This window comes from Gadus macrocephalus, chromosome 11, assembly GCF_031168955.1.
Source record: "Gadus macrocephalus chromosome 11, ASM3116895v1".
Taxonomy (NCBI): domain Eukaryota; kingdom Metazoa; phylum Chordata; class Actinopteri; order Gadiformes; family Gadidae; genus Gadus; species Gadus macrocephalus.
In genome coordinates this window covers 16,089,148-16,116,893 of record NC_082392.1, presented here as the reverse complement: position 1 = coordinate 16,116,893, position 27,746 = coordinate 16,089,148, and the positions used below count along the sequence as shown (strand labels likewise).

The following is a 27,746-nucleotide window of genomic DNA, read 5'->3' as shown; positions in this document are numbered from 1 at the left end:
AGGGTAATCCAAAAAACAATAACTCAATACAGGGGCATAACAGACTTGCGACTTTTGGAAGAAAAATAAAGTTAAACTGGTCGAACCATGCTAGTGACGGATACCAAAGGCACGTCTTATTTTGCTTAATCTCTAGTATACATCCTTAACTGCTAACACTAACCATAATCAAGGGAAAAAGGAGGCATTATAAAGTGTGACTTGAGTAACTGTTATATTCCAAAGGCATGCCCGGCTAGTCCGAGTTATGTAATTCAGCACCCGACCATTGTCAATAAACAAATCAGTTACAACAGTCAACGTTTCATTACAAAAGTGTTTTGTTCTTTGTTTACAAGTGACCAAACATCATTCTTCTAGTTTTTTCTAAATACGATTCATCATGTGCATCGTGGGTATAGAAACATGTACAGTACAGACAATTTAGGGTCCCTAGAGTTAAAATAGGGTTGCGGTATCTTACATTATAGTAAACTGACGTTGTGACATCAAAGCTGAAAGAAGAAGGTTCTATATTGTGCATAGTAACATTCTAACATACTTCCAAAAAACCTCCATACGTGAAGACAGAATAGCCCCCATTATAAATCATTCGATACACAAGCATCCAGTTGGAAATCTACTTCCAGCTGAAGAAGAAAGTACAAACTTGACATAGAAAAAAAGGGCTAAATACCGGATATAGGACATTTACAATGCGTCAGACCTGTTCAGTCTCTTACCTTGCTTACAAAATGTCACTTGTAATTGTGTTGCTATTCAAAAGACACTCATTATAAACATTCTTTTTTAAACAGGTGCATTATATATAGGCATGATGTGTACTTAGAGATAACTTTTTGAACATGTAAAGAATATGTTCACTATTTTGAAAGGTACTCTAGAGTGTCCTATAAGTGGCACATGACAACGACGGGAAGGTTAACCATTTAAATGATTAAAGATAATCAGAAAAAATGTACTGCTTTGGATTTAAAAGTGACATAGCAAAAAAAAAGTACTATTGAGTGGCAGTGCACTAGTGGAGGGACGGTTAAAGTAAAGGCAATTCTTCCAAAATATTGTCTCAACATGGCTACAATAAAATACACCAAATTGCTTACCCAATTTTTTTCAAATATCGCATTACAATCAACCTTCCACACACCCTTACATGTATTAAACGAGACAGTATGCAAAGACATATACAGTCTGGGTGTATGATTCCAGAATAATAGGCATACCTCAACCTGAGAAAAGAATCTCTACAAACCAACCGTGACCTCTGTCAATTTAGTGCATTGATCATTAGACTCTGTAGCATTTAAAACAATACTCACAGAATATTATATATAAAACAAATATCAAAAACAGCAGTGACAGTGAGTAAAAAAAACCACAGTGGCCCTGCCAACAATAAAATGTTTGTGAAATGTAAGATAAAAAAATGTTTCTCATAGCTGACACTCGTTTGTAAGATACAATGCTGGTATCTTTGTCGTATCGATCAGTGTGAACTGAATGTTACAATAATAACTTGCAGCAGGGAAGGATAATATTATCCGACGAAGTAGTCCATGAAAAATGAACAAAATAGTATGTGATGTGGCAGTTTTAAAGGTCAGTTGCCGTTGCACTGTGTTCATAATCTACACAGCAAAATAAAAACATGTTTGTGAGTATGATCGACCCCATGCTATACATCCATGCATTCTACTCTATGCAATCTCCCTATATAATATCAGGAACTACTTTATAAAAGCTAATGAGGGGGGGAAATATCATTTTACATCCAAGCTGCCCCCTACGGCGTTCATACAAGAGTGACCTCTGTCTCATGTTTCGCCACCCCAAACGTACAGTCAAATAGACGGCGCTTCAGCACTTCCCATCGGTTGACTTCGTGGTGCAACGTGACTGGTGTGTTCTCCTTCAGCTCTCCTCTGTAAGAGTCTTTGTTCCCAGAGCCCAGGCTCCGGCAGGCTGCTCGCTGCGTACGCAAAGCCCCACGGTCAAAGGTGATTACGTGGGCAGCTTCTCGACCTCTTCTAAAAAGACGACAAACAATGAAGAAGAAAGACTTTTCAGCGGGTTCATTTTGAACGGCAGAGATGGCGAGTTTGTGTGGGGACTAAATATGCCTCTGATCTGAAGACGATGGCGGCAACAGGCCTAACGCTCATGAGCTTGGTGATGGACTTGGGAAGGAGACTGACCACATGGAGAGGGGGTGAGGTCCTGCCCTGGGGGGGTAAACTGTAGGTCGGTCCCCAGTGCAGCGATGGAGCTCCTGGGACGAATGCAGCGGTCACCTGAGAAACTTCTGCGGAGCAATGCCTGCAAACATAGATTTAGAATAAAATGGTTAACACGCTTAATAGTTATCCTTCTTTCGTCTTAGGGAGAGTCTGAAACCATCAGATTCTGAATGAGAAGATTTTTCAGATTGGCTAGTGGTCATTTACATGTTAAAGCCCAAAATAGCCTTACATAAATGAAATACAGACAATAGCAGGCCCTTTGTCCACATAAACAACAAATTACATCACCACAAATCAGGGTGTTTCTGCTAGCTAGCTCACCCTGCGTGTCATTGGGCTGGTGGGGGCAGAGGCACTGCTGTACAGACTAAGGCTTGAGTTAGACCTGCTGACAGTCAAGCCCTTGGCGGAGCCCCCTGCTGGGGACAAGTACTTCTCCTTGATCTTCAGGTTGGTCCGACCCTTCACTGTAGGGGTCAAACAGAAAGCAATTGTCAAGTTGAACTGATTTCAATTCAAACCCTTTAATCCAACTCTGTAACGTTTCCAACAGTACCACTCATGAATGTGGTCCTAACAGATATTATACAGCCTATAAGCCTGAGCCTATAATATAGGCTCAGTTATCGGCTCAGTTATCTACTGAGACTTTAGTTTAAACATGTCATGTAGACCTTCTTGAAAAACAGGCAGTGCTGTTTCCATGTCCTAGGTACACTTGCCTCTACACGGGTCGTTCTTGACCAGAAACTCATCCAGAGCGGTCCAGCCTCCTCCGACCCGGACCATGAGGGTACTGCGCAGAATGCGCACCATCCGCAGCTGCTGAGAATCGCCAAACTAAAGAAACACATTGGAAGAAAACGGAATGAGGGCCATCAAAATTATTATTGGGCCATCAAAATTGATACCGTTGCTTAGTAGCAGGTCGATTCAATATTCCACTTACCCTGTATCGATTGGCACTGATCTGCTCCACTTGGAACTTCCTGGGGCAGTTACACTGGGACACCTGTCGACTCACCTGTAGAAGACAGCATCATACATTGTCGTCACAATACTGAGCTATAATTTGACCTCTGAAATCTGTCAGCTTTTAGTGAGCTAAACGCTTTGTGGGAATATCTGTTCTGGCCTGTCTTTGTATGAAACTATTTCATTTTAGAATACTCAAAGCTCAGGGCATCTCTCTCCTGATTGGTTCGGGCTATGCTATTCTATCTATTCAAAGCCTGCATACCACACCTCTTCATTGATATGATCAGGGTCCAGCGGCCTCCGGTAAGGGTCTCTGCTCGGGTGGAGGGCGCTGACAAACTCATAGTAGTCGATGTAGCCGTCGCTGTTGGTGTCGAAGATGCTCGCCACAGCATTCATCTCCAGAGCGTTGGTGGGAAACTCTGTTGAAACGGTGACATAGAGTCATGGTGTAATCAAGACCCTAGCCACGAGCACACGTTGACCAGGGCATTAATATAGCCTGATGTTTAAAGGAGTAAAATTATGCTTGAGTGAGTGGCAAGTTTGGGATACAAGAGTTATCTAAGCTACATGGGTTCACAGGCCCAAAGTGGTTGGGAACCTTTGACTCAAAGGGTCAGGGTTACGAGGAGTATTCAGCGAGTCGTACTTGATGCTAAGACGTTATCCATGAACTCCTTCAGGCTGATGCGTCCATCCTGGTCGCGGTCGATGGTGCGGAACACGTCCAGGATGCGAGACTTCAGGTGGCTGATCCACTGCATGTAGCGCCTGCGCCAAACGTTGAAGTCGAAATTCGCAAATTCCTCCATCTGGTCACAAAAAAACAAAAATAAGATTTATTTTGATATTTGACCAATTATCATTAAAATGGGTCTTACATTCATCTGAATGTTTCTTTGAGTTAAATTGTTGAAAGATATGTTTGCATGGTAAATCATTTGAATGTGGTTATTAGAAGGGAGGACTTGGACCTGTATGAGGGTCAGCTGGTGCTGGTCCAGCCGGGTCTGTCTGGCCAACGCCAGGAGCCAAAGCCTCTGCCAGCTGCTGACCAGCTGGGTGAGCTGGGGGGTTTGGGGGTCAAGGTGCTCCAGTGGGAGGGCAGGGGCTGGCTGGAGCTTCAACGCGCTCCTCTTCTCTGGAACAAGGAAGGGCCTTCATTTAGAACTGAACATCCAAGTAATTTTTTTACCGGATGACATATTTTTAATCGTCGTTGGGATGGCATACTTATAAATAGTCTTTTGCTGGGGGAGATCTGCTGCTTGGGAATGCTTTTGCGCTTGCAGGATTTTGTGGCGTTTTCCACCTCCGGAAACTTTCTGTTTAACTCCTCCATGAACACCTGCCCACGCAAAGATATTTCATGAAGCAAGTAATTAAAGTGTAATATGCATTATACACGTACGTACATTCAATCAAGTTCATCAAATGTCATGTTTAATCGTATCCCTATCTTCTATTGATACTAAATTGAGGCCGTACCATGTGCTGTGCGATGACCTCCAGGTTGTGCTCCACAGCCTCAGGGAGGGGGTCCTGGTCTCTGAGGCTGAGGGCCTCCTCTGCTGAGGAGACCCAGTCCAGGAGCCTCTGGCCCTCCTCCCTCTGCGCCTCCATGGCTGCCAGAGCCCCGTTGATCCTCTGGTCCTGCTGGTCGGCCCACGTCTGAACCTGGATACAGGGGACAGGGCTGGGTTTGCTCGAGGGATACTTTGGATGGTGTCTAATTGCTTGGGGCTGACACACCCGTTGGATGTTCATCGTGTTTACTTTTTGTATAGACTGCCATTTTTGTACCTCCGATTCTAGCTGTCAGCGAGCTAGTCGGCAGAATATAGTCAACTAGGTGGATAGGGTGTTCGACTCCCAGCTGAAAGGTTTTGGGTTTGAACACCGATGTCCAAATGTCCAAGACGCACCTTTTTAATGATGAATCTCTGTTTTCAATTTAAACTTCTACTAAACGTCTAGTAGTAAACAGACATAATAAGTCAGTTGCGTTCAGGCGTGAGCCTCCACCGACCTCCTCAAAGCGGGTCTTGGTGACACTGATCCAGGACTTCAGGGTTATAATGGAGTCCGGGTGACAGAAGGACAGGAGCTCCTCCCCAAGACACCTGATGTCTTCTAGCGCCATCTTCTGGGACTGCAGAGCACTCATGGACTCCTACAACATATTAAAGCAAAGATATTTGTATTTAGAAATCATGGAAATGAAAAGGTATAGTAAGCTTTTTTAACTTCGGATAATGCAGTGTTTGGGAAGACAATTATTCACCATCAAAAGAAAAACAATATTGAATTTGATTATAATCCTATTTGGCCCACCTCATGCTGTTTGCGGAAGGCAAGCAAGCCCTGCCATTCCTCAGGTATGATGCCATACTTCAGGACCCTCTCCACCTCTGACAGGCGCTCCATGAAAGTGTGGACGAGCTCATCAAACTTCTCAGCCTGGGGGGGGAGCGAGAATTTTATATTGAATATGGATTCAAATGATTTTACAGTTTGTATTATTTGCATTCAGAACCTGTTGTGATTGGATAGGCCTTTACCTGCTTCAGTGCCACCTCAAGGCGGTCCTGCTTTGTGACAGACAGTTTGCACACTGCCTCCCAGCGGCTCTCCAGCTCATCCATCTGCTCCTGCAGCCAGTGGGCATCGCTGGTGCTGCTCCGGGTCAGGTCCCGGACGGAGCGCTTCAGGGTCCTGATGCAACCCGCTCTCTTCCCCAACTCCTTCTGGAAGGCCTGAGAACCACGTCCAAGGTTGGGATAATGTTATAAGATCGTCGAGGAAAGATTCAAGAGTTTAGCAAACACAGGAGATAACAGTGAGGCTCGGTGAATGCCTCTGTAGTTAAATTAAAGCTAATTATAGTTTAATCTCAGTAAAAAGAGAAAGACCAGAAAAGAGCAAATATTAACCCAATCTTTTAAACTAAACCACTCAAAAAACGTCCCCTGCTGTTCCCCTCTGCTACCTGCCTACGTTTCCTCACCATTGTTGCATTCATGCACCTGGGATTGACAGGCATGATGGATTCCCCAAACTAATCAGAGAAGAGATGATTGCTCTGATTGCTCAGAAATAACCTGGGAGTGGTCTAGAATCAAAATGGATCAAGGCTCAGTCAACTAGAAAAATACAGTATTCTCACAGTGCATTTCACTCACTAATAGCTGATGGATGGCTTTGGCTTTCCTAAAAATGTACACTCAAAAGATAGCTGTTAAACATTACCTTCCTTAACTTTAACATTAACATAAAATAACACAATTCTATGGTAAATACCTAATGATGTTGTTTTACAGTAACATTTCCCTCAATCATTGAAACATGTAGAAAGGCATATTGGCATGTATGATATGATGATGCACCTCCGTACCTTATGCTTGTCTATCAGATTGCTGACCATGTCCTTGTCGCCTCCCACAGGCATGTCCTCGGCCAGCTGGGGCTCTGCTCTGTACAGCCAGTCGTTCAAGGCCTGGAGGGCGTCTGTGAACCTGCCTGAGAACAACAGCGCCTCCTCCAGTTTGTGTTGCCTGGCAGAAGAAAGTCAGAATGATGAAGTTTACTGCAAAATACATAGACGTAGACAGATATTCCATGGGTGTTATCGTCAATCAACCTTTTATAACATCAACATTGTCTCCCTAAGAATTAAATCAAATGATGTACAATTTTTTGTGTCACATCATTGTTGTAACCACAAATAATAATTGGACTTAGCTACGCGATGTACAATGCAACTTTTGTACCTGCAGTCTTCACTTCTGTTAACAAATAGATTTTACCGCCTTTTTATCGAATCCTCCATCGATTTTGCCGTGGATGGATAGGTTTAAAGTTTGTAGACACCCATGATTTCTAATAAAGTATTGCCAAAGAGGTGAAAAGGTAACACAGTGCAGGTTCCATTACCTCTCCATTGACTTCCCGTTAATGGTGTCCCAGGAGTCCTTGAGCTCAGCCAGGAGGTTCTCCAGATGCTGTCTGTCTTGGCTGCTCTTCGCTCTGTCATGGAGGCTGCGGCCGTTCTTCAGCGTGGCCTCGTACATGGGCCTCTTGGACCTCATCAGCTTCTGGAAGTCCTAAATGTACATGTAATGGGCTTCGGGTTAAAGAACAGGTATTTTCACAGATCATGTACATTAGAACAAAGCTTAAGGGAACTGAATGAGGAACAAATCTTTTTTACTGCACCTTCTGTTCGGTCAGCTGCTGTTTAATTTCCTCATGGGTGACAGCAATCTCTTTATGGGTGTCCAGCGTTTGCTCAACTTCAGTTATCCAGTCGATTAGCATACGCCAAGACTCATTGAACTGAAATATGCCAGACGATTACACCATTAGGGACTAGAGTTAAAGGATAATAAGACCACCGTTTCCTGGAAGAAGAACCTACCTGTCTGGCGTTCTTCTTGACCTCTTCCAGAATCTTTCCTCGGTCGGCAGTGTGATGGACCAGCTTTTTGTAACGGTCCTGGACAGTCATGATGAGGTTGTGAATGACGTCGCAGTCTTCCTTCCTGCTCAGGTCCGTCAGTCTGGAACCCACGTTCTCCACCATGAGCTTCCTCTCACCGTAGCAGTTCACCTCGTTCACCAGAACCTTAAAAACACATATACTGCTGGAACCAAATGCAAACATCTTATCCGGGCCAAACATACACAGGCAGGAATTTGAAGGCAGGAAGGGCTAGTGGTTAGGGTGTTTGACTCAGAGCAAAAGGGTTCTGGGATGGAGGCGCAATATCTGTCTACTGTCTGACTATTGTCGTGGCAATTTCAAATGAGATATTGCATCGAGGACAGATGAGACTTCTAGAGTATATTTAATATCTGCATACAATTGTCTTCTCTTTAGCAGAGTGAGATTAGGCATTTTCCATTACATTTATGCAACCATCTTTGAGCAAGATACCTAACCCCCTACCTGATCTTCGCTAAGCAATAAAACTTAATCTATGGACATAAGTGTCTGTTGATTGAATAAAATAAGCTTGGTCGCCATGGAGGAATTTAGATGTTTGAACAGACATACCCTGTGATCTTGCTGCTGAGCACTAAGACTTTCCGGGATATAGCTTGGAGAAGGCAGCTCAGCGATAGACTCTTCACACTTGGCCATCTTGGTGAGAAGATCCTGGATGGTGCTGTGGAACTCCTTAGCCAGGCCCAGTCCTTGTGTAAGCTTTGCCTAAAAGAGTATAGTACGTTATACACACAGATAAGCTGGTCCACAGAAGGCTCCACCTTGAGAGTAAAGGCCTCGAAGGACCAACAAACGCATAATTTTTTCATAGCATAGGCTGGTGAGCGAGAAATAGGCAGGGAGCACCAATGTGAGTGATGCTAGGTCGTTATCATGAGTTGACCAACCTTGCGCTCCTGGACTTTGCCATTCACAGAGGTCCACTTCTGCTCCAGGATGGACATGCTGTGCTCCGTGCTGGAGCCGCGCGCCACGTTGTTACGCTCCAGCATCCTGTGGATGGCGTTCCTCACGTCCGTGTACGCATGAAGCTTCGACTCCATCTCCACACACAATTCCTGCCATGAACGGAGAAGATAAACACGTGTTTAAACGTGTGTTGGGAATTTCTGCCTAAAATACAAAATATTATAAAAATATATCAGCTTATATCTCAGTAAATGTGATGACCACATTCATGACTGTGGTATCATTGGAAATGTTACCCCTTGTTGTTTAGGTGGATATTCTAATAAATTACCCATTCTATATGGGATATTGGTATTTAAGGGGTTTATTTATACACACTATGCTGATATAGTAATGTAGTGAATGATCAGGGAGGTCAGTCTCACCAGGTGAGCATTGAGCCTCTCATTGGCTGAGTCGGGCATGCCCCACACTGTTCTGGTGGAAGACAACCTCAGGTCTGTGTTCTCCAGCCACTGGAGGAGATCCTGGATCTCCATCGTAACATCTTGCACCTGTGAGGATAACAATATATATCGAGGGATTGGACAGGGATAACAAGTGAGCAAACAAATTTGATACAAAAACACAGTGACCACAAGAGGGCACTGTTGTGGAGTGACAATGAATCGGATGAAAAAGGACATTTATACGTCCTTGATAAAGAAAAATAATAATAACTGTGCAACGGAGTACAACACCAAATCCATATTCAACAATCCGTTTTCTAGCCAGATCTTGTGGTGTTTGTCAGTGGTCACCTGGCTGAGGTTGTTCTCCAGCTCCAGCTGTCTGCGCTCCGTCTCACATCGGACGAACTCCCAGCGTTCATTGAGCAGCTCCAGCAGAGAGGGCAGTCCGTGGGAGCCATCCCCGGAACCCGCCTCCAGCAACCCGCGGCCCGCCAGGTTCAGGGCCTCCACCGTACGCACCCGGGACATGACGTCATTCCTCAGAACCTTGGGACGAACAGTACAGAAAAAAAATACATTGGCTATAAGGTACTGTTAAGCCACGACTGCATAACTTTTCTATTGAAGCTTCAGATAAATATCCGAATTTGAATGTTTAAAAAAAAAGATATATTCCATAGTATGTATTTATTCTACCCCCCCCCCCCCCCCCCCCCCCCCCAACCAACCATGCAACAAATCGAGCAGTAGCCACAGGTCGAAATCGAACAAACATTCATCACTACTAATTCGTTTTTTGTTACACTTACTTTATGCTTGGCCAGCTCTATCTCACAGGTCTGCAGGTCGATGCTGATTGGCTGCAGGCCCTGCAGTTGCTCAGCGGTTCGGGAGAGCCAGGTGTGTAGCTCGTCCAGGGTGTTCTGGAACTGACCCAGGCCCAGCAGGGCACACTCCAGTTGATGCTGCACACAAAACGCAGAGGCGCAATGATTCAACGGTTCTGCCTCGATTCAAATACACCTATACACTAATTAAGACTGATCTTAATTGGTGTGGTTAACAGGGCTCTCCGGGCTGACCTGTCTGTTGACCGTCTCGGACTCGATGCTGTCCCAGCGCTGCCTGAAGTCACACAGGGGAGAGACGGAGCCCGGACGCTCGGAGCCCGGGGCCAGCCGGCACACGAAGCGATGGTTCAGACTCTCTATCTCTATCTTCTTCTGGTACAGCTCTCGCTTGAACTCCTGAGGACGACCGCCAATGAGGGAGACAATGGTCACTTTGTTTTAGATACACTATGTACTGTAGTGTAGTCAGTATTAGACCAAGCTACGGAGGTACAATGGATTAGGCTCATAGGTGATCTGGTTTACGTCTATGAGCTCACCTTGAGATCACAAAGCTGCTCCTTGACGGATTCCAGGTCAGTCCCTACCATGAACTCCTCCGTGGACCTCAGCTCAGCCGATTTTAGCCACTCGAAGAGCCCCTTTTTGGACAAAGAGGAAATAAAGGTAATCCATTAAAGGCATCATTAATAACTTTCCTTTGTGTGAACTGGATATCTACATGATACCCGTTGAGCGGTAAATGATCCCAGTATTACGTGAGACAGCAGTAACTTGATTTGTTTTTCGAACACCCATAGCCATGTAACACTACTGATATGGTGACACATGTTATTCTAATTCTCTGTTGTTATTCTTCTCCTAAGAAAGTGTTAAACACTGGTTACACCATCCCTCCCATTAGTTTCCCATGGGCAGAGAGCTGCATATTCTGTCAGACACTCATCAGCGAGAGCCACAGGGAGCGAGAGTCATATTTCATCCAGTCCAGCCAGAGAAAGGACAAGCTCTGTGTTTGGCAGCGTGCCCACCCTACTGCTGGGGTCTGAACAGTGGAGGCCTAACGGTCCAAACTGATCCGGTTGAGACAATGAGAAATCCAAACACTGCATACTAGGGATGCACAGTGTGGCACCAAAGTTAGATCTTTCACTGTCGCACATAACAAAGGCCCACACACACACAAACCCACACACACACACACAAACATACACACACACACACACACACACACACACACACACACACACACACACACACACACACACACACACACACACACACACACACACACACACACACACACACACACAAGCGTATGCACATTTGAAAGGTTGCAAGCTTAAAACACACAGACGCTCACACACACAAAGACGGACATAGACACACACACACACGAAACATGTGCATAAGCACATGCACACACACACACAGACCATGCACACACACACACACACACACACACACACACACACACACACACACACACACACACACACACACACACACACACACACACACACACACACACACACACACACACACACACACACACACACACACACACCTGCATAGTATCCTGGTAGAATAGTGCCAGCTGTAGGGATTCCTCCAGCTTCTTATGACACTCATGCCACAACTTGCTCACGTTGTTCCATGTGCAGTAGAGCTTCAGGAAAGGAAACACAGAGGGTTCAAAGTTCAACAAGTTTGTCAAGGCAACCAAACACTGACCAAAGTATCTGTATTTTTCTGTTCTTTCACCTCGTCTAAGCTCTTTGTTACTTCCGGTTTGTCTGTGTCTCCACAGGCAGACATCAGGTCCATCCCCAGCATTCCCAGAGTGTCCAGATCTCCTTGCAGACCATCTATGTCCTCCCTCAGAGTCTGGGGGTCAAGGGTCAAACATGAACGTCACCAATGACATGAGAATATTGAGCCGTACAGATCTCTTTGGATAAAACCGACACCGTTACACACACACACACACCGCAGCATCCATTGTCGAATTCAACTGTATTGTTCCAGTAGGGGACATTCAGCTTGCAGCCAGGTTCAAAAGTAAGAACACAGTGACAACGTCCACATGGCCAACCCAAGCAGCTGAAGAGGTGGTCCAGACAGTGGGGGTGTGGTGCCACCAACCTGCATACTCTCCAGGCTTTGCCGGATGGTCTCTGAGTCTGTGCGGCTGCCATTGAGGTCAAGGACGGCCTGCTGCGCGTCGCTGAGCGCCGCCGTCAGATCTCCGATGTCGCTCCAGAACTTCAGGGCTAGATCCAATATTTTGAGGAGCCAGCGATCCCTTTCTTCGGCCTCCTCGTGGGTCTCCACCCACAGCTGCGAGAGACTGGACACCCTCTCTTGGATGGCTGGAATCAATAAAAAATTTACGAACACATAAAGTTACAAATATCGCTGTTTAAGCAATATCTTTTTTTTTTTTTCCTACACATGAACATCAACTGAAAAGACTACACATGAGCTTTACCTTTCCCTATGGAGTCGTCCCCTGCGGCCTGGGTGTTGGCCAGCAGCTCGTCCGCCTGGGTCTTGACGCTGGCCAGGCCCAGCTCCAGCTTGACCAGCTCGGCCAGGGTGTGCTTGTTGTCCTGCAGCTGCTCCTGGATCCTGGGGGCCAGACCCTGCAGCGAGGCGGGACACTGCACGCGGCACCGCAGCCGCTCCAGGCTCTCTCGGACCAGCGTCATCCTCTCGTTCAGCTGTAGGCGCGGCCACAGTAAGACGTTTGTTTCTTCGTGTTTGTGTGTGCGTGTGTTTGTGTTGAGTGTGCATGTGTGTGTGTGTGTGTGTGTGTGTGTGTGTGTGGGGGGGGGTTTGTTTTGTTCACAGTTACAATTGTATTTGTTTCAGATGGGGGATCGCTGATTTATAAGCGATAGATATTGGATGATGCATTTCTGATTTATTTTTTTTGCATACGATTATGTGATATGATTTCTGGCCCCAAGCAAACAATGCAATGCACATGGATTGACGTTGGCATGAAGATATTTGAAGATGTCGACCGGGTTCAAACAATGTTAAAAAGTTAAGAAACAAGGGTTCCCAGGCCAGACACAGGGCTGACTGCATGTCCACGGTGTGGTGGAGGGGAGGGGTCATGCAGGGTCACCATCACCTGAGCGAAGCGAGGGAGGGACTCCTCCAACAGTGCGGCAGCCTCCCTGACCCGGTCCCTGATGGCACTGTGCCGCTGCTCGGCCTCAGTGGCCTGCCTGTGGAACTCCTCCCCCTGGCCGGGGTTGAGCTCTGACAGGCGCTTGCCAACGGAGCACAGCCTGGTGACCAGGGGCCTGTGCTCTGCGATGGACTCCCGCAGACCCTGGGGGCAGGGGGGTGAGAGCCACAGATAAGGAACACAATGTGGAGACGGATGAATAGGTTGACATTTACATTTATTTTGTATTGCAATATTTTCCTGTGGAAAATAGGTACATTGATTTGAATATATTGTATCTATCTAATTATGATTTAAAGATAAAAGGAATGCATTCAGACTTTTAGGGGTTTAATTAAAAACAGAACAAAGCGTTCAGTCATTGCTCTTGAGGACAATGACCTAGTTGTTGAACAGAGGGGGGGCGGAGAGAGGAAGTGCTTGGAGAAGCGTTTCTGCGGTACCTGTAACAGGTCTTGTTGCTCCCGGAAGGCTTCGTAGCTAATGGTGCTCAGTGAGAGCTGGCCAATAAGGGCTTGGGTTTCTTGTAACCATGGCGACACCTCGGCAATGCCCTCTGAGAACTGTAGCAGGAGCGACTGAGCATGCTCAAGGTGCAGCACCATGTGGGAATTGGTGGCTGCGGTAGTGTTGCATTGTTCCTGTAAGGCCTCAATTGTGTTCTATGAATGAGAGAGAGATCCAATAAACATGTAGAACAATTCCCTAATTTCACTGTAATAATAAGCGTTAATGATAAGTGTTGTTATTGTACCTGCAGTTCACCCGTCTCCCCTTCATCACTGTATGTGAGCAGGATTTCAGAAATCTTCACCATCTTTTCGAGGTTAAACCTATGTTGAAGAATCTCCACGGCCAAAATCTGTGTCAAGGAAATAATATACTTACAATAACACCCTTACAAAACATGTTAGATATCTGCTAATATAATATCAAAAACTAAGTACAGACATTTAATATGTAAGTCATTCCTATTAGATATTTAGATAAACTTTCTGACCTTCTGCTCATAGAGTTGTTCCGCTATGAGATTTGGATCCAGAGAAATGGTCTTCAGCTTTTCAAGATTCAGCGCTGTGCTCTTGAACCAGGCCATCTCTTTCAGTACAGCCTGCTCCAACTGGGTCGCATGAGAAGGGAAAATGTGGTAGCATGCATAGGTCTTCAAACTTCAAAACAGCCATTCTAAAAGTGTTTCAATTTGGTTGAGGTGGGTCTGGCGAGTTCCTGATTTATCACGGACATCCGATTATTTCCCTCATTTCACAAACACCAATACAAACCCATAGATAAGTATATCCTATACAAATAGTCTTGAGAATCGCGGCTCCGTTACCATCTGCCTCTCAGCAGCACAGAGCGCTGCGTCCCCAGCGTGGGCCTGAGCCCCGGCCGGCCCCAGGAGCTCCCTCTCGATGCGGCCCAGCCACAGGTGAAGGTCTTCCTGGCTGGAGCTGCAGCGACTGCAGGCCTCCAGGGCCTGCTCCAGCCGCTGCAGCACGTCCAGGCTGCTCAGGCTCAGCACCGAGCTGCGGATCCGCAGTGAGTCCATCTTCTCCTGCACCAGCTGGGCTTCCTCCTCTGGAACAGGATCAGGAAGTAAGGGGACAGTTTGACAGTGATCTCTTTGGACAATTTCATGGTACTGTCCACATGGAAGAGAATACAGCGAGAGGTTTTGGGTTATTTTATAATTACCGGAAATAGCTTCCATTAGGTTGTGCCCTGTTTGCTGTACGTTCCCCAACTCTGTGTTTTTGACTTTGATCTCTTCGACAAAAGCCTAAGAGTGGAGAGATGGAATTGAATCAGAACCTGTGTATGAATCGTTTAGTCAGACTGTGGCCTTCAAACACACAACACAACCACAGCGATCATCATGGGAGATGTCTAGACCTTGGCACGCTCCGTGGCCTCTGGTAGATGCAGCATCAATCTCTCAGAGTTGCGTAACTCTGCCAGGCCTTGCTCCACGGACATCAGCCACTGCTGAAGGCCGTCCACTCCTTCTTGAAAGAGTTGTGTCCTGGGCAGGATTAACTCTAGGCTTGATCTCCTGCCAAAACAATACAAAGCAATCAATGTTAGGTTCAATCTACAAGCTCAGAATGTTTTGATAAAGCTGGCCCTTCATCACAACAGCCACACTCAAAGAATACTTTTTTTTATCGTGCACTGTAATAGTGCATGTGAATGAAACCACTCTCTGCTCCAGATTTGAATCATCCAGCTGGGCTTTCTCTATTGTTGCCAGACAAAGTGCTGACCTTTGCTCTGCACCCAGAATCAAGGCCTCCCACTTCTGCTTGAGGGTGGACAGCTTGACCTTGGCCTCTACCCACTCGTCTCCTGGGTGGGCCTCCACAAGCGCAGGGCCCTCCGAGATGGTGAACTCCATGCTCTTCCTACGGTCAGCCAGGAGGCGGAGCAGCAGCTGTGGAGTGGCAACAAAGAGGGCTCTCAGGTAAAACCTCAAAGAGTTACGGCCTTAGGTATACCCTTTCTGGTTGATTACATGCATCCTCCCGAAAAAATTGAATGAAAATCTTTTAATGTCATTTAATCCTCAGGAGAGAAAACTACATTCTGATTGTGCCAACTATCTGGCACACATGTTAACCTAATGGTAATTAAATTGTATACTGCTCCCATTTCTTTGTGTCAGTGTTGAGTAAGACCTGGCTTGTATGTCAGGTTCACATTGTTAAGGATCAGGCAGGTTTTGCCTTGTTTAAAGACCTCACAATGACTGCAGTCTCTAGCTGAAAGAAGGGACAAGTCCTTTTCATACCCTCAGGAAATGTTCACGAACACTTATAGACATCCATTGTGAAGATGTACACCCTTTCAGAGATAACTCATGTGTCCTTTATCAGGTAAAGCTTTCCTCTTCCTCCTTCTTGGTTTACACAGTCATTTGTAAAATGGTATGGAGGGTTACAGTTCACAGCTGAAGTGATGCTGATCACCTTTTGTTCTTGCAGCTGCGCTTTCACCACTTTGACCTCCGACGATGGTGGCTTCTGATTGGCTGTTAGCTCCTCAATCTCACAGACCCAAGTGAGAAGAGAGTCCAGGTTTGGGAGGAAGGTCTCTGTGTCTGTCGACTCATCTCTCAGGGTTAAAGCCGATCTAGTTCCCTGGATACAGTACATAGAGTGAAGAGGTGAGAATCAGGAGCAGTGGATCGGCGGATAGATAGAGAGGGGAGGTTGAGACGTACCCTCCATCTATCCAGGCTGGAGTCCTGGTCTGAACTGGACTGTCCATCACTTTGGAGCTGCAAATCAAAAGTTCAAGAGGAAATGAGACACAAAATAGCTCTCCACAACCAATGGTCACGAATAAACACCATAGAGTTGTGGATAGCCAACAAACAGTTGAAACAAAAATGACAAAAAGTATGTATGGGTGGCAAAGCAAGAGTGGTGTTATGATATCGTGTTAGTTGTGTTCTGTTGACCTCTGCCAGTTCTTCCGCCACGCCGTTGAGCACCCTAACTGTCCTGGTGACTATTGGAGCGCCTCCTTTCTCTCCCGACGGATACTCCGTCACCTCCACGATTTCTGTCACGATCGTCTCGGTCACCTCGGTCACCTCAGTGACCTCCCGGGATGCCAGAGTCTTCCAGGACCAGGGGCTCCCCTCTCTGGAGTCCCTCCTCTGGAAGCTGGCCCGCCTCTCCGCAGAGCCCTTATCGGGGTAAGCCAGCGGGGATCTGCCGAGGTCGGGGGGCATGGTCCTCCTGGTGAGGGTCCCGGTTCGGGATGGGGTGCTGTGCCAGCCGTTGTCCAGGGTGCTGGTGCTGGTGAGGGTGGAGGCCGGGGAGCGTCGGAGGGGTTTGTCCGAGACAGGGGTGCGAACCGCTTCCTCCCTTGCCTTTTCCACCTCTTTCTCATTCTCCTTGTCGCTCTCCTTGTCGCTCTCCCTTTCGATCCTTCGCTCTTTGCCATTGGTGTCCACCCTGGCGATGTCTTGAATCACCTCTACCTGCTTGGTCCCGGGCTGAGTTTCTGGCCGCTGCCATTCTCTTTTACGCTGGTAGCACTCCTTCAGGAAGTCATCGTCTGATCTCACATGCTTAGACCTTTGGCCCAGACAGCTGGGCCGGCTGATGAGGTTACCCATAATCCTTCAGGCCAGAGGCTTGTGAGGTAAGAGGTGGGGGTGAGACCCCCTGGCCATGCATGCAGAAGATCCTTGTGGCTGCCTAGAATAAGACAAGGTGGCTTTATATCATTAAACAGATTAAATTGCATCATTCTACACACTGGCTCGTTATGGCTCTTTACATTCACTATCATTGTAAAGGCAACAAAGAGTAAAGCTATATTAGTTATTCAGAGATGGTTGATAATAAATATTTGTAACACTGTGTTCTCGAAAAGATTGATTTTGCTGTACCTTGCCAGGGAAAGCCCTGGAGGGCTAGAACTTGGCCCTTTGTCCACAATAACACCAACATAAACATGGAATGGCACTTCCCTATCGCAAATGGAGCATTTGGCTAGTGCCCTCCGTCTGCTTGGACTCAGAATCATTCAGGATCCCTCCATTGTGCCTGGCACCCCAAACACCCTGCCCTGCCAGCTCCCACCCTCTGAACACAAACAACACATCCTGGACGAGTCCAAAGGAATCCATAACAGATCTGATTAAATATGACAGCCATAGAGACACCAGGACGCCCCATCTCCATGGTTGGGGGAGGGGTTTAAACAACAGGAGGAGTTCCATGCTGATACTTACAAATACTTGACATACTTTGTATGCATAATTTCATGAAACAAGTAAGGCCAAATCTAGACAAAAAAGCAGCGGCATCAGCCCATCTGTGCTCACAGTTTCGACCGATGGGTTAAAGGTGACCGCAATTATCTCGGCCTAAGCTGGAAGGAAGCGGAAGTGAGCCAAACAGGAGATCACAGGGAGTGCCTCTGTGACCCAGTCCCCTTGAGGGAGGAGTAGACTATAGGTCAGACGGGTCAGCCAAGGTCTTGCCTGCTCACAGCAAAATACACGGGGGGCTAATAAGGGACATCTGCGGAGGGAATTGTAGAGTTGTCTCCATGCTAGAGATCTTGTTTTGTAATTCTCGGGACAAGCAGGTGGTGGAGTGGCGCTAATTGTTTTTTTAACACACAGTTCTATGGTCACAGGGTCACACTCATTGTGCTGGCACACAGAATCATACCACATTGCAAACCAAACCCTTTCCCCTTTTCCAAGGGTTGGCCATAAAGACGGTCTACAGCAGAGCAGAGCATTGTGTCATTCAGATGTTTAAATTATATTCTCACAGCATTACAACATGAGATGAAACATGGATAGCCCAAAAAAACAGATGTGCATTATTAGATCACGGGGTATAAATGTCATGGTTAGATTCATCTATGAGCACACATGCACATTAAGCTATAGTAACCTGGCTAGTTTCAGATGGTGTATTATGATGACGCAGAGTGCTGTCTTCCTAGGATTTGCAAGAGGCTGTGTACACAGTTACTGTGATGCCCGGGACAAAGCCTGAGGCCTAGGATCAATGATTACCATGTTAGCTCAAATTGCTGCCCAGTGGATTCCCCCGGGAGCGCAGCTAGAGTGTGCGTGGTTCAGTCCACATGGGTGAGCAATTCAGGCCAGCGGACGCAGAAGGTGGTCTGATATGGCACCTGGTGGTCTGTAGGCTACACCGTGGTGTTCTCCCCTCTAGGGATTGGCTTTTAATCTCATGACTTTCAGTTGTGTAGATATGTGCAATTGGGCATTTGCTTACCTGCAAACATTTGGATTTTGTGGGTCATTTGTTTTAAATCCACTTACTATCACATTATGTGGGGCAATCAATTGCAGAAAAAATATATTTAACATAGCTCTTATCCTTGCGTTATTATACCCTCACTAAAAGCAAGGCTAGGAACTAGTCAAACATTTAACCCATCTAGTAAATGACCCAGACATCCCCCCACTTAACCTGCCTTGAAGTGGCCCTTAATTCAGGCCCTGCCTTTCTCCACACACTGATTTATGATACATGACTGCACTCACTCCATTCCCTGATGAATCTAATTACAGCCATGTTGCTTCTCAGGGATTCATAGAAAGATACATTACAATCTGCAAAACTAAAGGAAAATGCCAAAGAACATACTAGCAGCACATTACAATATTACCAAAATATTATATATTAATATTTTTTATGTTTTATCTGTTAAAAATCGAACAGCTCAAAACCGACATGTGTGTGTGTTTCATTGCACCACCCACGCCCACCAGTACAAAGGCACTGAGCATGGTGTGTAGTTTCAATTGATTCATTTTCATGATGCGAACCCGCCCATGAAATGACTCATACTACATTGCGTCCACGTGGTTAAATTAGCGACTGAACAATAACCATGAATCAAGACGGAAGGGGTCCCATGATAGTGTGTCTCTATATTGGGAGCTACTCAAGTAGTAATCACGTGAGTGTTTCCATATCTAGGCTGACAGCTGTGCATTCACCCATGTTGCTCCTAACATCTTAGGTGGATGCTGCACAAGGTCATCGCACAGACAGCCCTGCCAGAGTGAGTGACATATTGAATCAGTCTTCAAAAGATATATAATTTCTAAATATCAAAAAATATATCAGCACTGGGCCACGAATGTTGTTTAAATATATCAACAGAATTTGCAATCAATAAATCCACATGCCAGCTGAACTGTATCTGATCCTACTACAGCATGCTACTTATTTTCTGCCTGATCAAAATGCCACGTGCTTGGCCAATGTACACCCACAATTATTTCCACCAGTTAATAAAGAAAAATACAACCAAACAAATATAAATTCTTCAATTGAAGACATCATACTTACAAAAGAATAATCCGTCCACACAGAGAGGAATGTTCAATGTTATCAGTTCCAATCACAACACGTCACTAGGTGCCCATGCCACTCGCACCCTTTAGCCTAGGAGCTATTCCCAGCAAATAAATGACATCACGCTCAATTTGAAATGAGTCACATGGCTTTGTGCTGCTTTACCCTGCCCAGCAAATTCCAAAAACCAACTTTCCCTTAGCCAATCGCCGCCCACCAGCAGACTTGGCGGTTTGAGCCCATGTGAACAACTTACCCAGCAGCGCAGATGGGCGCAACGGCTAGAGTTGAGGAATTCCACGAGTCCTCCAGCACCATTCAGATTAGGGGCACCGAGAGTGCACACAAAAAGATCCAGCTTTGTCTGAGCATCCTTTGAATGCTCTCCAGTTTCCCCAGCATCCCAAATAGAAGGTTCCTCACACACATGCAAGCTTCCACCTCCCCCCCCCCCTCTTCCAAACACACACACACACACACTAAATCAACCCCACTCATTCACCCTTGCTCACATACGAACACACTTTCTGAACACAGTCACACATGCCCTGATAACTCGCTTTTCCCGTTGCCCACGGCCACAGGCAAACAATGTCCTCCTCTCCCCTCACGGTGGTACCCCTCCCCTCACGCTCCCCCTCCCACCCACCCAGTCAGCCCCGCTCCTCTCTCCTCTCCCTCTCTCCTTTGTTGTGGGGAGCCGTGATAGAGGAATTCCCTTGTTAGGACCGCCAGTAGGATAGCGCTCCCAGATGAAGAAGACAATGTAGTCCAACGGCACAGCAGTACATCCGCAGCTCCCCAGCCAAGATCAGATATTTTCTGTCTCTCATGGAGGGGTAGATTTGGCCAGTTCCTCTATTATAGCAGCAGCAGTGGTAGCGGCACCACCAGCAGCAGTGACAGGCTTCCCAGTTCTGCCAAACCGTCACACCCCTGTATCAGGCTTGTTAGGCAGTGAGGGTGCACCCTTACCTTCCCCTAGCCTACTCGCTCTGTGCCTGCTAGCCCCCTCTCTTCGAAAGCCCCTCCTCCTGATTTTCTTTTGCCTCAGAAATTCCATACGGTTTTCTGGGGATTGGGGGTGTAACAGAAAAAAAAATGTTTTCAAAAGACCCCAACACTGCCCCCTCGAAACATTCACATGTTAAGTGACAGCTGCCCCAAACTCACTCTGTCTCTCTCTCTGTCTCGCCTCTCCCCCGCTCTCTATATCTCTCTTACTCTCCCTCTCTCACACACACACTCTGTGTGACTCTGTCTCTCTTCAGCTCACTCAGCGATTGCTGGGGAGTAGCAGAGCCGACCACAAAAGGAGGGACCCCCACCCACGAAACCAACCATCTCCTCCGTCTCCCACCCCCCACTCTCTGACCTTCTTCCTGTCCCAGTCCCCATTCAGAGTCAGCGAAGTCGTCGCCACAGCAGGGACAAAGACAACTAATTACAGTAAAACATCTCAGATTACTCTCTCAACTCACTTCCAGTCACCGCAACTCTGAGCCACAAACAAAGGGCCCAGTAATAAACACACACACATTCACACACATTCACCAACACACAAAGGACATTGGGTAGATAATAGTGTGTGTTTTCCCCAGATGCCTGCCTGGGAACGCGAAGGAAGCACCCCTGAGGTGAGATGCTATCGTTCTCTCTGTCCGTCGTCACAGAACAACTGCTTTCCACTCACCAAACAACATGCAAATGAGCCGATAGCAGTTAGTTCGGGTTAGGTCATATACTTTCCTTTCGATCAATAAATTATACCCTACAACCACGACAAACCAATAAAACAATGGCCTAGTGTTGGTATTATGCGTCACACAGGTATCATCCTCTTGGGAAGTGTATTCATGTCTACTCTACTGGGAACGTCCCTTCTAACTTGGAGCACAGGTGGAAGAGCAACGGCTTTAAGCCCCCCTGCTTTTGCAAGAGCACCCAAGAGACTGAAGTGTTTATCTTTTCAGACCCTATCTGACCAGTTTTACACCTCTCATTTAAACCAAGCACATCTCTGTCTCTTTTAAGCTGTCTCCTTTTTCCTTGCTTTGTCTCTCATCAATCCTTCAGTTTTTGGGGAACAAACATACCCCTATACACACATAATAATTACATTACATTATACTCCTTCTCATTCAGGATTACAGTCTTGGTGGGCAATAGAAAGGGGCTGACCAAAAGGTCAATTTCATCACTAAATCCATTCATTTGTACGGAATTGGTTCAACCATGAAATCACCACATGCACTTCTTTATGTTTTTATTATGGCCATAATATCCATAGCACTTGCATTCTTATTTGGAAGTGAGTCGGGCTTGAGTGAGTCAGGCAGTAGTTAATTATAATAAGTTATTTACTTCCATGGTTTAGGAGGAGGTTATCCCAGAGATAGCGGGCTGTATATCATACATTAACACTAACCCTTAGGGAATCAATACTGCCCTCCACAAATTGCTTTTATTGACGTCTCAAGACCAGTCATTGTCAAGACACTCTGTGAATTAATTTATGTTATATTATTGAAGAGTATTGTTAGTATTATTATTAATTAAAAATAAAAAAGAACAGTAAACACATTTAGTCCATAGCTGAGGGTTAATTTAGAGTCTATATAACTCTGCAATAAAATTCCCGGTTCATGTATGATTGAGTGCAAACACACTCTGCCAAGACGTGAAGCAGACTATTAAATATGCTCTGGGTCCAATCTGGCCATTCAGAATGAGCATGCTACTGCCAGAACCACAGCACCTACATCACAGCCCCCCTCCCATTCATGTCACCACCCCTTAATGTATGCAAAGGGGTGGTAAGGGAGACAAAAGCAGAGCCACAGAAAGGAAAACTGAAAATGCCAGTCAGCCTGGCTGCTAAGAGAGCGCGAGTGAACTGAATGTAACAACCCCACTAGGGTCATCTTATTTAACCCCTGAGGACTCCATCGCTGAAGAAAGGGTTAAATAAGGAACGTCCTCTTCCATCACACTTGAACACGACCACAATAGGGCTGAAAGATGGACATGAAATGTGTGCATCACTACGATGGACAGCCATCATGGGACGGTGGAGCGCAGCACAGAGCTTAGGCAGTGCGATCAGAATGAACCACAAAAAGGCTGTTTGTTTGGGTGTTTGTTAGAGCCAATGCTGTCAGCTGTTTAATGAGGATACAAGTGCCCACCTAGCCTCTCTTTCTCTCTGACATTCTACCCCTCACTCTCTCCCTCTCTCTCTCTCTTGAGTGCTGAGAGGAGCTGGCAGTGTTGACAACTCCACCATTTTGCCAGGGAGACAGAGGGGCAGTGACACCTGATCTCAGCTTTCAGCGTCCTCCAATCTTCTCTGTACTCATTAAATGCTTTCACCAACGCTTCCTTTCCTCTCCATTTCACTGTAATCACACACTGTAGCCTTGACCCAAAATGCTTGGGCTGATGATTCAAGAGCCACTACTGATATGTGGGATTAACACGTGGGTCCAGTCTGTACTGTGGTGGCAAAACACAGATCCTAACCTCGGATCCGGCAGACCTACTATGTTAGAAATTCTGGGAGGGAGACTCACAGAGACTTACCAATGCTGGCCAAGTTTGTATTCGCTGTTAATGGCCAATTACGTGCTGACAGATCCCTGCATCGGTTAAAACAAATACGAGGAAAAAGAAAGTGGAACCCCCCCGTTCACCCAGAGACTATATAAGACTTTACAAATCCGAACAGCAGACCGGGAAGCCAGGGCTGTACAGTGATGTAGATGGTTTACTGTCACTAAGGTTGTACCCTCCTTCAGCCATTTATCCTCAAATTAAAATGTCCTCCCTTCTGTAAAGCAGACCAAGGAGCAGCAGGTGAACATTGGTACCGAATTGTTCATGAAATTAGAACCCCATATTTAATAACGCTCTGAACCCTTGCTCAGGAGAACGGGAAAACTAAATAGATTATATGCAAGCTAGTTTCCCCCCCCCCCCCCCCCCCCCTTTTGGTCTCTTCTGCCATCAAATTAAATAAGAGCTCAATGGTTCCTCCACTCCACACACCATGTTCATTAGAAACGAAGGGGGGCTTTCGGACTGAGAGCACCATTCAGCATGCACACGGCCATTTATCACCCAAAGAAGGTGCACCCTACTGGGTTACCCAGGTCACTCGGGGCTCCCCGGGTACTGGGGCGATGGGGGGGTGGATTTAGAGTTGTATTTAGAGGATGCCAGAGTTCACACACATCATCATCATGCCGTTTGATTCAACACATCCTAAGAAGACGGGATTTACAGCCATGGGGTCCCATTGAACAAATAGGGACCCCCAATAGAGGCAATAAAGGAAGGGGCGTTCTGGTCTAAAACAATATATGTTAAATTAATATTCAGAGAAAAGTGGGTCTTACTGAAGCTAGATTACAAGTGTACTAAGAGATATAAACAACAGCTTTGCTCAGAATTCCAAGCCTAACAAAAAGGGGAAAATCAAATTTGTCCATGCCTCATAAAATGTATTTAAACCTTCGTCAGTCTTCTGGTTGAGGAGCAGAAAAGAAGGTTGACTTTTTAAGATGTGAGTGTCGGGTCAATGTTTGCTGGCTGTCAAGATGAGAGAAGAGGCGCTATAAAGGGCTGTGCTCTTTTCATTGCCCTGGTCAATCCGAGTTGTAAGGGATGTGTACATTGAGTAGTTAGGATGCAGTCTCTGCTGCAGAGCCTTGGAAACCAGCAGTCTGATACACGTAGGGCCTTCATACCTTTTCCAATGCATACTATTTGAAATAATACATCAATAAAACTATTTAATGTGAGACTACTTCTCGTTAATCTGCATCTAACTGCCGGTGACTGCATGGTAGAGAATTTAGTAGAAAAAGAGTTGAGATTGGTATCAAGGGGGTGAAACGTATTATTTTGAAGAAGGAATCAATTATTTGCTGATGCCAAAAAAAATCCTGCTTGTTCTTGTTATTTAAGTGGGTCAGATAAGTGGGTCAAAAAATAAATAAATAAATACGACGTGCTGTTATGCACCCCACAAGCAGAAAACATGCAGTACTACCACAATGTTATAGTTATTAAGATCAGTGCCTATTGTAAGAAATGGCATTAAGGGAGTATCATGTGTGTTGTCCAGGGACCTGCTCTAGACATCAACACCAGTTCCTCCGATTTCAAGAGTTAGGAAAGGCCCAATTCTCAGAAACATTCACAGACGTGGATAAGCTCTTTCCTGTAACACGCCTATTCTTCAATCAGCGAAAGGGGGAGTATTTCATTGAGAGAGCTTAGAATTAATTTTCTAAATAAGGCCCAACATTACAAGATGTGCCGGTGCATGCCCAGCCGGCATTAAAGAGCAGGTGTGTGTGTGTGTGTGTCTCCCTCCTGTGTATTGTTGAGTGGGGCTGCACTGGTAAAGGGGAGAGGAGAGGGGATTGGTGAATGGGGCGGGGTTAGCCCCATTCATGCGACTAACTAACGAGTCCCCCTAGGCCCGGACTGCTAGCAGCAGCAGAGCAGACCCGGGCTATTATCATGACAAAGGCCTGCAGTAGGATGCAGTGTGATAAAAAGATAAAAGCCCCCCCCCCCCCCTCTAACACTTGTGTTTTTTACTTCACACTCGCTCTCTCGCTGGCAGGAGAATACTAAAGTGAATCCCACACATCACGCATAACACAAGCAGACGTGGCTCTTTAGAATTCAAAATGAAAGAGAAGAATGAAGCCTTAATTATGGATAGGTTGATGTTATGATCATTATCAAATATGTATGCAAAAAACCTAACCAAAGTTATTGATAAGGATAGGTTAAACTGGTTCTGTCATACATATTTCATCATTATTTTGTTGAAATTTGCAGTAAATCAGAGAATATAATAAGGGAATAATAAAACCATTACCTAATCGAGCATATCAGGTTTGTATAAACACAGAAATTCAAAGAAAGAGCGTCGGAACCGTTTAAGCACACACTTTCAACAGGTGACTCAGCACCGGCAGCCACTCTGACATGTCAGCATGATGATATCGTCATCATTGGGGCTTTTTGATCCAAAATGTGACAATGCGACTCCCACAATATCAAATATCTCACCATGGAATTTTGTGTTTCTTCCATTTATGGAAGCAAATTCAAGACCATGCGCAGTGCATCAAGCATCTCCATGGTCAGATCGCTGCGACTGTCTGAGGATCTTGATCAGGTCTGTTTAGTTTTTTTCGTCCAGCCTCTTCTGTGTATCCTCCCATCTGAGTCTAATGTCTTTTCAGAGCGCCCGCTCATGTGTGCAGAGGGCCTCCACCGCAGAGCCACGGCTCTCTGGCCCCGCCGTCCTGGGGCCCGGGCACAATAGGCTCGCAGCCGCCCAGCCTAATCCGCTGGAGCAACCTCAGGGAGAGCAGGCAGACCTCCTTGATGGTGGAGCCGGAAGGGGGGGTCTGCCTCCTTGGAGATAGTTGGTTTAATTATAGACGTTTGCCTTTTCAAAATGTCCCTAACACTCCGTCTTTCTTGTCATCTCATTTCTTGATGTGGCCCGTGATTCCTCCTTATTGATCCTAACGCGGCGTAGACGGGCATTCTTCTGCAGGGGGGAATTGGCTGTGGCGGAGGCCATGACGGTAGACTCATAAATGGGCCATGACTCATTTCTGACACTGATTCGTGGCTCATGTTCCTCCTGCCTGCGCAATTGGGTTTCAAACGATCCTTTATAGAATTCATGCAATTTCAAAATGTCCAAAGGTCAGTTCTCCAATACAGATTGGCTGTGACATTTCCACAGGATGAGGGTGATCCTCTGTGTGTCCCAGACTGTCCCAATGTTCGTGGGATTCATTTCATTATGAGGGAGAGCACATGTGAGTGAGGATGGTGAAGAATGACAAATAAAGGGATGTTAAGCAACGGGAAAGAATGAAATGAAAAATAAGAGCAACAGTGGTAATAGACACATATCAAAACAGTAGGAACTCACAGTGGGGTCCGGGGGTGGAAGCCTCATCTCCATGCTGTTCAGCCAGTGTCTCAGAGCTCGGATTTGCCCTCTGAACTCAGACTGCCACTGGCTCAAATCGTCTGAGTCCGTCCTGAAATGACAGACGCAAACAGGACACAACAGCGGATCTTATCTTACACAGTACCGTACAGTCCATCAGTCCCATCTGCCAAACTAATAATGATCGCTTGTTCTGATATGCTTGATGCTAAGCAAAAATCAATCTCATAAAGACGTATTTTTATAGTTTTTTTAGAGTTTGGATTCAAAGGTGATGGAATAGGACAGCGTTTTGCTCAGTGGTCATTGGGTTTTACTTCATCCATTATTCAGGCATCCTTATTGGAGCGTCTTTCAGCTGTTAACTTCTAACATGTTTTCTTTATAAGCCATACCCATATCTCTGATCAGTCGACGTAGGCATCAGTGACTCTGACAAAGTTAAACCTTCCTCCTGAAAGACAAAATCATTGTTGAGAAGTGACTAATTGATCCATGTGTCAATTCGTGGACTGGTGAAACTTGTTGAAATCTCTTATTGATTGCCTTCTCTTCACTTCACAACAGCAAACACTTGATGTATGGGTAACATCCTCAGTTTACACTGCACATTATTTACCATATCAAGATTACTATCTCCTTCTTTACCTACTGCTAACCACAGGGTCCTTACCTCTATTGCACCAGTGTTTGATGGCAGGCTTGGCTGGGAATCACGCAGATCCATGTATCCAAGGGAGC

The 27,746-nt window shown here is 46.0% G+C and overlaps 1 protein-coding gene across 3 annotated transcripts; it reads right to left on the bottom strand.

The window, feature by feature from the left end:
* Positions 1 to 302: 302 nt before the first annotated feature.
* Positions 303 to 27,697, bottom strand: macf1b (microtubule actin crosslinking factor 1b). 3 transcript variants are annotated; one of them, XM_060064979.1, is made up of 40 exons: positions 27,679 to 27,697; positions 26,985 to 27,459; positions 16,366 to 16,422; positions 16,112 to 16,282; positions 15,410 to 15,576; positions 15,039 to 15,198; positions 14,841 to 14,925; positions 14,479 to 14,723; positions 14,143 to 14,262; positions 13,897 to 14,004; positions 13,586 to 13,804; positions 13,083 to 13,286; positions 12,432 to 12,663; positions 12,086 to 12,312; positions 11,705 to 11,827; positions 11,508 to 11,609; positions 10,480 to 10,581; positions 10,172 to 10,336; positions 9,899 to 10,054; positions 9,438 to 9,635; positions 9,063 to 9,191; positions 8,616 to 8,786; positions 8,278 to 8,433; positions 7,639 to 7,845; positions 7,437 to 7,556; positions 7,155 to 7,324; positions 6,616 to 6,775; positions 5,783 to 5,977; positions 5,556 to 5,681; positions 5,251 to 5,394; positions 4,710 to 4,898; positions 4,455 to 4,569; positions 4,196 to 4,362; positions 3,871 to 4,033; positions 3,486 to 3,640; positions 3,190 to 3,264; positions 2,963 to 3,080; positions 2,562 to 2,707; positions 2,196 to 2,316; positions 303 to 2,027 (listed from the first exon to the last, which is right to left on the bottom strand). In XM_060064979.1, the coding sequence occupies exons 2-40, from the start codon at positions 27,015 to 27,017 to the stop codon at positions 2,002 to 2,004; spliced, it is 5,727 nt and encodes a 1,908-aa protein (XP_059920962.1). In that variant the 5' UTR covers positions 27,018 to 27,459; positions 27,679 to 27,697; the 3' UTR covers positions 303 to 2,001. The 3 variants fall into 3 exon arrangements, with proteins under 3 accessions (XP_059920962.1, XP_059920960.1, XP_059920961.1); XM_060064977.1 differs by lacking the exons at positions 26,985 to 27,459; positions 27,679 to 27,697 and adding exons at positions 16,606 to 17,353; positions 20,268 to 20,643; XM_060064978.1 differs by lacking the exons at positions 26,985 to 27,459; positions 27,679 to 27,697 and adding exons at positions 16,606 to 17,353; positions 20,006 to 20,251.
* Positions 27,698 to 27,746: the final 49 nt, after the last annotated feature.

Coding starts and splice junctions, on each gene's coding strand:
- macf1b (XM_060064977.1), bottom strand. CDS start 17,271: ATGGGTAACCTCATCAGCCGGCCCAGCTGTCTGGGCCAAAGGTCTAAG. Junction 15,577..16,111: donor CGCAGCTGCAAGAACAAAAG/GTGATCAGCATC, acceptor GCCACTCCACAG/CTGCTGCTCCGCCTCCTGGC. Junction 4,034..4,195: donor ACCAGCTGACCCTCATACAG/GTCCAAGTCCTC, acceptor TTTTGTGACCAG/ATGGAGGAATTTGCGAATTT.